This window comes from Argiope bruennichi, chromosome 8 (assembly GCF_947563725.1).
Source record: "Argiope bruennichi chromosome 8, qqArgBrue1.1, whole genome shotgun sequence".
Classification (NCBI taxonomy): domain Eukaryota; kingdom Metazoa; phylum Arthropoda; class Arachnida; order Araneae; family Araneidae; genus Argiope; species Argiope bruennichi.
Window position 1 is genome coordinate 128,362,661 of NC_079158.1, and position 12,087 is coordinate 128,374,747.

General features: G+C 32.0%; 1 protein-coding gene across 1 annotated transcript; it reads left to right on the forward strand.

The window, feature by feature from the left end:
* Positions 1-8,124: 8,124 nt before the first annotated feature.
* LOC129981050 (uncharacterized) lies at positions 8,125-10,939 on the forward strand. Its single transcript, XM_056091665.1, has 2 exons — positions 8,125-8,206; positions 10,577-10,939. The coding sequence occupies exons 1-2, from the start codon at positions 8,133-8,135 to the stop codon at positions 10,908-10,910; spliced, it is 408 nt and encodes a 135-aa protein (XP_055947640.1). The 5' UTR covers positions 8,125-8,132; the 3' UTR covers positions 10,911-10,939.
* Positions 10,940-12,087: the final 1,148 nt, after the last annotated feature.

Sequence of the window (12,087 nt, forward strand, 5' to 3'; positions counted from 1 at the left end):
GTTCGATTAATGCTTATTTGGAAAACCGGAAAGGGAAGTTCGAAGTTCTTCATGTTTTAATCCTTTCATTTCAAAACCTAACTCGAGCGTTTCCGAGAATTTTTATATATCTTGTGAAATTCGAACAGAACTCTTCTAGGAGGGGGGGGGGCAAGATTTACGAATATCAATGTTGATTCTAATCATGGAAGTCGATTATGGTTGGTTGATTGGTTTTGTGGGGTTTAAAGGCGCAAAACCCATATTTGACCATACTGCACCAATCAAAAGGTACAAGTTATTGTGTGTAGTTATAATAACACAGTACAGTAGCAAAGTAGCAAAAATATCAAAGAGCATGAATCGAGATAAAAATTACATAAAATAAGACAAAACAATAATAATTACGTAAAGTTTTAAAATGATAAGAACAAACGAGGGAGTTGATTATGGAAACATGAACTAAACTTACAGAGATAGCCCTGGAAAGGTTTCATGTCCTGTAAGGCACAGATTGATTTTTATTTTGAATAAGGTTTGATTAATGTTTATTTGGAAGCCAAGAAAAAGAAATTCGACTCTTTTTTAAGAATGTTTATATATCCTGTGAATCAACCAAATATTTTAATATATCAATCTTGAAACTAACTGTCATATCATGAGTAGTAGCTCATTTTTCAGCAGCCTCTTTCGAGAGCTTCAAATATTAAAGAACCCCACGGGTTTAAGATATTTCAGTCAACGAATGAGATCTTTTGAAAAGTCATTCGCCAGAAGGCACTGTCTTCGGGAATAGAACATTTTCACAAAATACCTCTAACATTAACAGGACATAAAAAGATTAAGAAGCGCTACTTTAATAGAAATATTTATGCCCGAGAAATAGCATTGCTGCAAGTTTAAGTATATAACGTTATATCATATCTAACACCAATTATTTCTTTCTACTTTCTTTTTTTTTTAATTCGTATTAACATGTATATGTTAAAACTTGTAGGTTTTCATCTTCTGGACACTTGCCTCTACTTGACGCTAGAATCCACTCCCTTTCATTTTAGGATTTAGGAAATCGTTGCGAGAGATTTACTGTCGAATGAGAGGGAGGGTGCCGAGAGCTCACCACATAAGTAAGAGGGTCAACAGATGAAGGTTCGGCTTCCGAGTGCCAATAATTCCACTGTTTTCTTCCTTGCTCCCAAGAGAATTGATTTGAATTAGATATTATTGTTACTTTTATTTATTTAATTGGCTATTAGACTCACTGTATGATTTCGTTTTCTAAAAGGAGATACTGATATCTTATTTTGATTTTCTTTGAAGATCATATAAAAATGTGGAAAAGTGATATTAATTTTATTTTTCATAGAGGATAGTTCTCTGTTTGTTTTTTTAAAATTTAAATGCCACTTTGAGTAGAGATGGTAGCTCATTGTTAGAAGCCAGATATTCCAATCGCAACTTGGAAAAATACAATTATTTATTTTAGTTCTATTTTAATTTTCTTAAAAGGCTTTTAAAATGTTTTATTCAATTATTTTTGAAAGAAGAGAAGATGAGATTTAATTTTCTCTATTAATTTTAAATACAGAAAATTTAGAAATTTTATTTTAAAAAAATTTAAAATATTACTTTTTTTTAGTTATTATTTTTACAAACCGCCTTGATTCGTGTTCGATGAAATTTTCCGTTCAAAATTTTAAGTAATCTGATTTTTTAATATTTTCTTCAACCAAATATTTTTAGCTTGACAATTTTATAGTCATATAATTCATATTATTACAGAAGCCTTACGTTTTTCTGCTCATTATAGTATCTATGTATATATATCTAATTCGATATCAACTCCCAAAATTTGAACTTTAAATTGAAGTGGGAGTGAATAAACTTCAATTAAAATAAAACTTTTTTCCTGATAGCAAACAAGTTTTTTTTAAAAATTTGAATACAGAAAACAGAATCGTTCAGCATTACAGTCTTATGTGCAGTACACAATATAATTTCTTTGTGCACTATCCCAAAAATTTATTCATTGAAAATTTCTCAATTTTATCATAAAATTCAGATTTAAATGGCAAAAATTGAATATTTTATTTAGTTCCAGTGAATAAATATATTTCTAAAAAAATAACGAAGTCCAAATTTTATACATTCTTTTTGTCCGAAGAAATCGATATTCAGTGAAAGATTACACCAGCCTGCAACAATTTCTTGTTTTAAAAGTAATAGTTGTTTTTTATGTAATTTCGCATGCTTATTTCAAAAATAATATCAGTTTTTACGTATCACGTACAGTTTTTTTGAAAAGTAAATTTTTTAAATAAGTAAAAATACACAGATTTTTTGCGATTTGGATAGGATAAATTAATAAAGTATGTATGTTTATTTGTTTAAATAAATTCTGAAAACCTCTTACTTCATTGAAATTAAATAATACATTTATATTGAATAAATACTTATAATTGTATTTAAAAAAACCTTTTATTATAAAATGCAAAACATAGATGGCAGTTGGATTTCACCGTGAAAAATGAAGTACCTGAAAAATTTAATAAAGCCGAATTAAATGACTTAATTCGTGATTTAGGTTTAACTAAAGAAAATGCAGAATTATTAGGCTCTAGGTTAAAAGAGAAAAAAATTATTAACGACACATACGTCGTTTAGTTGGTACAGCAATCGAGAAAAGCAATTTTTATCATTTTTCAAATCTGATAACTTCTTTGTTTATTGTGCTGTGATACCTGCTTTGTTACATGAATTAGAAGATAATATTCCTTATAATCCGAATGATTGGCTACTATTTTTAAATTCCTCAAAGAGGAGTCTAAAAGCAGTTTTATTGCATAACGAATTTAAACTTGCATCAGTTCCAGTTGCACATTCCGTTTTCATGAAAGAAACATATGAAAGTATGGAGATGCTTCTCACTGAAATAAAACACAAGTGGGCAACATGTGGTTACTTTAAGGTTATATGTCTGCTTCTCGGGCAACAAAGTGGATTTACTAAATTTCCGTGCTTTATTTGTGAATGGGATAGCAGGGACAGAGAAAGTCACTGGATAAAAAAGATATGGCCGAAGAGACAAGAATGGATTCCTGGTAAGAAGAATATTTTAAATGAATATTTAATAGATCCACAAAATATTTTATTGCCCCCACTTCACATGAAATTTTGACTCATAAAGCAGTTTGTGAAAGCTTTGGATAAAGGTGGAAAATGTTTTGAGTATCTTATATCGAAGTTCCCAAAATTGTCTAGCGCTAAAATTAAAGAAGGTGTATTTGATGGAACACAAATAAAGAAATGAGTTAAAGATTCCAATTTTAAACAATGTATGACAAATAGAAATAAGCAGGCTTGGGTTGCATTTAAAGATGTCGTAAAAGGTTTTTTGGGAAATGAGAGAAAAGAAAATTACAAAGAACTTGTAACTCAGTTATTACGTACTTATCATCTTTTGAGGTGCAATATGAGCATTAAAATTCACTTCCCTCACTCACATTTGGAATACTTCCCAGGCAATTTAGGAAAAATGAGTGACGAGCAAGGTGAAAGATTCCACCAGGATATAAAGGAGATGGAACGCAGATATCAAGGACGGTGGGATGTTAACATGATGGCCGATTACTGTTGGTCTTTAAAAAGAGACAGTGATGTGGACCATAAACGAAAAATCCGAAAAAGAAGCTTCTTGACTTCAACAAAAACACAAAAGTTATCGTAATATTGTAAATGAACAGCATTATTGTGTTTAGTTAACAGTAACTACAGTTGCAACTGTATGCATTATACTGCATTTTGTTAATTTTTTCCTCGTCATTTGTAAAAATTCCTTACGTGTTACATAAAATTTAGTTTGCATTTTGGAATGACATCATCATTGCTGATATAAATCAATTAAAATTTTACAAACAAAAAAAAATCTTTTTTTTTTCAGGCTTGTGTTATTGGCACTCCAATATTTAAATATAAAGAAAAGGAACTATTTAATAATCTGAGACCAAATGTGACTGAGTTACGAACTTGTAAATACCATTATTTTAGAACAATGAACAAACTCATAATATTAGATTGAGCACCTTGGGGAAACTCCGGGTCTTGATTGTCATATCTTCCTCGAGACAGTCAGTGAAGCGGCCTAAAATCATGCATTTTTCTAAGATAGTAGAAATCAAATTCCCTTTTCTTAATGAGATTTAATCGCAAAAGTAAGGTCCTTTCTTTTTATTTAAAGTGCTTGTGTCTGTAGAATATTTTACTAAATATGAGACAGAGAAAGAAAGGATCTTTATAAAAATATAAAAGAACATCTAGAATTCAGAACATTTCAGAAAATTCAGAACGTCAGCTTTTATTTACTCAAATGAACGCGAACTCAAATAAACGTGAACGTTTATTTACTCAAATTGGATAAAATAGAATGCTTTACTTCATTTATACTATTTTTCCTATTAAATGTATATGCATAATATTAATTATTCAGAAATTAGGTGTCGGAATCAGAATTAAGTATACATACATACATACATTTATTGGCACTCCAATATTTAAATATAAAAAACGGAACCATTTAATCATCCGAGACCAATTGTGACTGATTTACGAATTTGTAGAAACCATATATATATATATATAAGTAACCAAAAATATAAGCATTATGAAATTAAAACCTATTATTGAAACAACTTAAAATTAAAATTATTTCGGAAACAAAACTAAATTATTTCGGAATCGGAATTAAAAAATTATTTCGGAAACAAAACTAAATTATTTCGGAATCAAACTAAAACTGAAAAGGTAAAAAACAGAAAAAGTACTGTTCCGTCTTAGAGACGCCTTTCCCCTATTCCAGTTGTAGTCATCAGGAAACCGGCGCATGCGCAGTTTCTGTTGAACTTTGATACGCTTCTTTTTTATTACTTTATGATTCAGAATTTTGTAATGCCTATTAGAGATGTAACGGATGTGTTTCCTGTTGCTGTGTGTGCGCGTGCTTTTGTGATGTTCTGTTAATGTGCTTTAGTTGTCTTCGTCAGTAGCTGCTTTATGTATAATAAATGGAAAAAAGACAGATCAGGTCCCTTTTATTTGATTACCCACGAACATTTTGGCGCCCAACGTGGGGCCTGATCTAATGGAAAAGCAGCTATGAAGATCGAAAGGAATCAGTAACCAGAAAGGTGAGCGAATATTTTCCTTTATGTAAGAGAACCTCGGACATTTAAAATAATTTAATTTCATGGATTGGAATGTCCGAAGTTAAAAGGAATGAATGTAACAATATAGTGAAATTTGATTTTTATATTTGAAGTTGAATTTTTGTTACATATTGATACTATATTCGCTTTAAAGATATTGGTTACTGATAGAATACTATTGAAATATTGATTGATAATGCATGAATAAATCTAAAATTGATATTGAAATTTGATGTATTAGAAATAGAATTTTAATTTTGGTGTTTTTGAATATTAAATATAAGAACGATGGATGAACTTTCTAAATTGAGAAAAACCAGAGGTCTGCATAGATCTTCAGTTACAAAGTACATTAACAAGATTAATAATGATTTGGAAGAGAAAATAGATTCTCTTACCACCAAAGATTTGCAAGAAGCCTTAAATTATTTGAATATATCGTCTACACAGTTAAAAGACTATGATAAACTTATACAAAATCTAATCAAAGATGATAAGGAATTCGAAACCGAAATTGAGTCCGCTTTCGAATACAATGAAAAAATCATAGTTTGTTTGTCCAAGTTATCAGCGCTATTAAAATGTTTACAAGATAAATCAGAGCGCCAATCAATATTATCAAATGTTTCTTTATTAGGCGCTACAGGAAATCCTAATTTAGATACAGTAAACAACACTCAGGAAAGTTCAGCCATCGTACCTGTAAACGAATATAATTTTAAGACAATAAAATTGCCTAAACTTACAATTGAAAAATATTATGGAGACCCCTGTTGCTGGTTAGAATTTTGGAATCAATTTCAAAATTCTATTGATAATAACAAATCTCTGTCAAAAATAGATAAATTCTCATATTTAAAGTCACTATTAGGGGGTGCGGCCGCGATTGCGGTTAATGGCTTTGCGCTCTCAGACGAGAATTATGATCAGGCTTTAAAATTGTTGAAACAAAGATTTGGCAGAGAAGAACTGGTTATTAACGCACACATGTCAAAATTACTAAATCTTGTACCAGTAACTGATTCAAATAATATTTATGGTCTTAGGAAGTTATATGATACCGTAGAGATAAACTTAAGAAGTTTAGAATCATTAAAAGTTACTTCAGAGATGTATGGGCATTTACTCTATCCCATTTTAATTAAATTGATTCCCGAAGATCTTGTCCTTGAATTTAATAGAAAAAAAGTTGATAATTCGGTGAAGTTCGAATTTAATGTAACTGAATTACTAAATTTTTTAAGAATTGAAATTGAATGTAGAGAATCCTCTGCGTTTATGCATACTTCAAAAGGCGATAGACGCAAAGAAAATTCGCCCCCGAAAGCGAAACAGAATCCTTTCAACAACTTCAGTCGAAACACAGCTAGCTCGCATGATATATTGCGAAGTCCAAGGTCAAGCGCAAAACCGAAAGATCTTCAATGTTTTTCCGCGTCAGCATTAAACGAAAATTGTTTATATTGTAAAGGCGAGCATCGATCGGAGTTATGTTCTCAAACCGACTTAGAAACGAAACTCGGTGTTTTAAAACAAGATGGCAGATGTTTTTTATGCTTGAAGCCAAAACATCGAGTTAATGAATGCCGCCAGAGAAGATATTTGACATGTGAAATATGTGGAAAGAAGCATAATAAATCTATTTGCTCTCAAGCAGAATCTAATACACCCGATTTGAATAAAGATAATAAGAACGTAATTACCGCAATTTCACATTACGATAAAAACAAAACAAACTTTTCTCGCGGTAATATATTTTTTCAAACATGTGCAGCCCTAGTACGCAATGATGAAACAAACGAATTTGAAACAGTACGACTAATGTTAGATAATGGAAGTATGAGAACATTTATAACACGTGAAGTTTCAGAAAAATTAAAGTTAAAAGTAATAAGAAAAGAATCTTTATCGGTATACTCTTTTGGCGCTAAACAAGCAAAGGAACATTCTTACAATATAGTGAGAGTAGAATTAAAAAACCGTGAGGATCCCTCTTTACGTATTGAAGTAGAAGCTTTGGTTACAGAAAACATTTCAGCCACTACTCTTCCTGTACCTAACAACAATATTACTAAAACGTACTATAAATTAAAGCATTTACAGCTAGCTGATAATATTGATAATAGAGGCAAGAATATCTCAATATTAATTGGTGTAGATTATTATTATGAAATCGTTTCAGGCAGAATAAAAAGATTAAACAACAAACTGGTAGCGACTGAAACAATTTTTGGATGGTGCTTGCAAGGTCACGTGGGTTTATCAAATGACTTAATGACCATGAAGATTGTAGTAGATGAAAAGGATATTTCGGACCAACTTAAACAATTTTGGGATCTTGAGAATTTAGTGGTAGAAGGGGTTGAAGAGGATGATTTCGAAAAACATACTGTAGATAAAGAAATTATGAAACAATTTGAAGAAAATATTGTTTATCAAAATAAAAGATATACTGTAAAGTTTCCTTGGAAAACAAATATGAAAGAATATTTAGCTAATAACTCTGAAGTGGCTAAAAGGAGGTTTTCGCATTTAAAATCAAAATTTATTAAAGATAAATCGTTATATTTAGATTATAAAGCTGTTATTGAAGATCATTTAAAAGAAGGTATCATTAAGAAAGTTATAACATGTGAAGAAGAAAAACCTTCATTTTATTTGCCTCACAGGGCGGTAATAAGGGAAGATAAAACTACCACTCGTTTGAGAGTGGTATTTGACGCGAGTTCTCATGCGAAAGGACAGTCGTCGTTAAATGATTGTTTACATACTGGTATCAATCTCATTCCAGATCTTTTTGAGATTTTAATAGGTTTTAGAGAACAGGCTGTTGCCATAACTGCCGACATAAAGAAGGCCTTTCTGCAAATACAGATTGCCGAAGAAGATCAGAATTATACTAGTTTTTTCTGGACGGAAGATCCGGAAAAGAAAGAAGAGGAAATTTTCAAGATGACTCGAGTTCTTTTCGGTGTCAAATCAAGCCCCTTCCTCCTTGCAGCTACAATCCAATACCATCTAAAGAGGTATGTAGAACAATTTTCTAATACCTGTCAAATGCTAGGAAAATCATTGTATGTCGACGATTTAATCTGTAGCCAAAGAGACTTTGATTCAGCTTTTCAAATAAGCCTAGAATGTTATAACATCTTTAAAGAAGCGAGCATGGAATTAAGGAAATGGAAAACTAACTCAGTTGAGCTTCGTGATAAATGGAGAGAGGTGGGTTTAGAAATAGATGAAGAAAAATATTCAATTAATGATAACTCTGCTTTAACTCCTTGTAAAGTGCTAGGATTGGCCTGGGATTCCGATTTAGATATATTCCAGTTTGACACTCGAAGCTTAGAGAAATTCCTGTCTAAAAAGATAAATTCCAAACGATATGTTCTTCAAGTAGCTGGACGCATTTTTGATCCAGTAGGGTTTTTAGGACCTTTTACCATCAAGATAAAATGTCTAATACAGGACATTTGGTGCTTGGGATTAGACTGGGATGACCCTCTCCCGAAAACACTGATCACTAAAATAAATGAATGGTGCGAAGAAATAAAAAATTTGCATCTTATTAAAATACCTAGATATTTTTTCGCCGAAGCGAAAACCAATGAAATAGTTGAAGCTCAACTACATTGTTTCTCCGACGCCTCTAAGAGGGCATATGGAACTGTAGTGTACATTAGAGTCTTATTGAAAAACGGGGAAATCAAATCAAATTTAGTCGCTTCAAAAAGTAGAGTAGCCCCTCTGAAGACACTTTCGATCCCAAGATTAGAACTAATGGGTGCTCTTTTAGCAGCAAGACTAAGCTGTAAAATAGTTAAGTGCATTAACTTTCCTGTTACACGATTCTTCTGGACTGACTCTTCAATTGTTTACTATTGGATGAAGGGTGACCCTGAAAGATTTAAAGTGTTCGTAAAAAACAGAATTAAAGAAATCCAAAATATAACCAATCCCACTGAATGGAATCACACTCCTGGAACTGATAATCCGGCTGATCTAATATCAAGAGGGTTAACGGTACATGAACTTAGAAACTCTAACTTCTGGTGGCATGGGCCAAATTGGTTGTTAAAAAATGAATGTAAATGGCCTAAATTAGCTAAAATAAATAATGAGACAAATATCAAAGAAGACGCAGACAATTTAGAATTGAAAAAGAATGTTCTAATAAGTTCTACAATAGCAAAAGTAAATCCATTAAATGATGATTTGATTAAAAGATATTCTTCTTTCAGCAAATTAATAAGAGTAACTGCATGGTGTTTAAGATTCTTACATAATTGTAAATCAGCTCTGCAAAACAGAAAGAAAGATCATTTAAATGTAAAAGAATTACAAAATGCTACAAAATCTTTAATAAAAATTATACAAATGAGAGAGTTTGAATTTGAAATAAATTGTCTAAAAAGGAATAAAGTTCTTCCAAAGAATAATCCCCTTCTGAACTTAAATGTATTCTTAGATAATGATGAACTTTTAAGAGTAGGCGGAAGATTAAAATTTTCTGATCTTCCAGATTCACAAAAATTTCCTCTACTCTTACCAAAGAAACACCATTTCACAGATACACTTATAGAATACTTTCATAAAAAAGCACTCCACTCCGGTGTTCAAACTACTCTGTATTTAATTAGACAGCAATACTGGATACCAGCTGGTCAAGCCAAAGTAAAAAGTGTAATCAAAAAATGCTTAACCTGTTTTAGAGTAAAAAATAAAACTATTCAACAGATGATGGGCGATTTACCAAGAGATCGAGTTATCCCATCTCGACCATTTGAAAAGGTGGGACTCGATTTCGCTGGTCCCATAATTACTAAACCTAATCTAAAAAGATCTAGGGTGACTTTAAAATCATACATTGCAATTTTCATATGTTTTAGTACAAGAGCTACTCATTTTGAAGTAGTGTCTGATTTGACTACTGAGAGTTTTTTAGCTTGTCTTAGGAGATTCATAGCTAGGCGGTCAAAACCCTCAATCATATGGAGTGATAATGCCACTAATTTTAAGGGTGCAAAAAATATTTTGGATTCTCTGCTAAAAGAATGCAAATCGGATTCCGTGCAAAGATTTTGTGCCAAGGAAGGTATAGTGTGGAACTTCATACCTCCAGCATCTCCTCACTTCGGTGGATTATGGGAGGCAAATATTGGAGCTATGAAACGGATCTTGTTGAAGGTGACTAAATCAACAGTGTTGACTTTTGAAGAGCTTACTACGCTGGTGACACAGATTGAAGCAGTTTTGAATTCAAGACCACTGTGTCCTTTTTCTGCCGATCCAGCTGATATTCAACCTTTGACACCTGGCCATTTTTTGGTGGGAGCACCACTGTTGTCAATACCAGAACCCAGTGATTCCTTGACTAACATTTCTTTATCTTCTAGATGGTCTCTCATCCAGTCTCTTAGATCCAAATTTTGGAAAAGATGGAGTCAAGAATATCTCAACTCCTTGCAGTCTCGAGCTAAATGGAAACTACCTGAACTGTACATCAAACCCGGACAGCTGGTACTCCTGAAGGATAATAGCAAGAGCCCCATGGAATGGAACTTGGCCCGAATTGAAAGGACATATCCTGGAACAGATGGACTAGTCCGTGTCGCAGACATCAGAACCCCTAAAGGAATTTTTCGGCGAAGTATCAACAGACTCTGCCCACTCCCTTTCGAAGAAGGTGTTGGACAACTGTCCAACGGGGGCCGGGATGTTCCGTCTTAGAGACGCCTTTCCCCTATTCCAGTTGTAGTCATCAGGAAACTGGCGCATGCGCAGTTTCTGTTGAACTTTGATACGCTTCTTTTTTATTACTTTATGATTCAGAATTTTGTAATGCCTATTAGAGATGAAACGGATGTGTTTCCTGTTGCTGTGTGTGCGCGTGCTTTTGTGATGTTCTGTTAATGTGCTTTAGTTGTCTTCGTCAGTAGCTGCTTTATGTATAATAAATGGAAAAAAGACAGATCAGGTCCCTTTTATTTGATTACCCACGAACAAGTACCATTATATTTAGAGAGAGACAATGCAGCTACTACTAAAACACAGATGAATCTAGTCAGTCATAAAAACCAAGTTAATAGGAAAATAGAATAAAAATTAAACCAAATAAAATAAGAATACAGCCAGAAGACTCTCTCAAGGGTCACTCTCAGGCAATGATTCAAAATAAGGGATTTTTTTTTGTGAGGAATCCAGACTTTTGTCCAACAATATTGACCCCTCATGACCCGAAAATCACCTGAAATTAAGGCCTAAGAGATACGCCATCTTTATAGAAAAGAAAAAAAAACAATAAATTAAAAGAATACAACCACTAATAAACAAAATACAATAACATAAAATAACCTATATAATAACTCTCATATCCAATTATAAAAACAAAAAGGAAAGTACATACCAACAGCAGGGAAAAAAAATTGTTTCATTCTTGTGTGTATAATATATATATATATATATATATATATATATATATATATTCCAAGTTTGCTCAAATATCACAGAATTATTAAACTAATAATATAGATATTTTAGAAGTTCAGGGAAATCTTATTCTTGCACTCATCTTTTTTTAGAAAATATCATATTTCATATTTATTAATTTTCTTGCAAACATGTGTGATTAAAATTTTACTTTTTTGCAGCTAAAGCAATCACGCTGTTTGGCCCCAATATGAGAGGATATCATGTTTATATTAAATCATCTTATCTTGATTTTTATTACAATAAAGATGATTGAATGTGTGTGCGCGTGTTTTGCAAAATAGATCATTTCATTTAGTGCTGAAATAATTGAAACATATATACTTTGATGGAAGGGGTAAAAATGTGCACTTTGAAGTGATTTTTTTCATATATATATATTTTCTAAACGGCAGTTTTCTGGGATAACATTAAAAAA

What these genes read in the sequence shown, in the direction of transcription:
- LOC129981050 (XM_056091665.1), top strand. Translation starts at nt 8,133, where the DNA reads ATGACTCGAGTTCTTTTCGGTGTCAAATCAAGCCCCTTCCTCCTTGCA. An exon ending in ATCCAATACCATCTAAAGAG is followed by an intron (nt 8,207 to 10,576) that starts GTATGTAGAACA and finishes TTTATCTTCTAG; the next exon opens with ATGGTCTCTCATCCAGTCTC.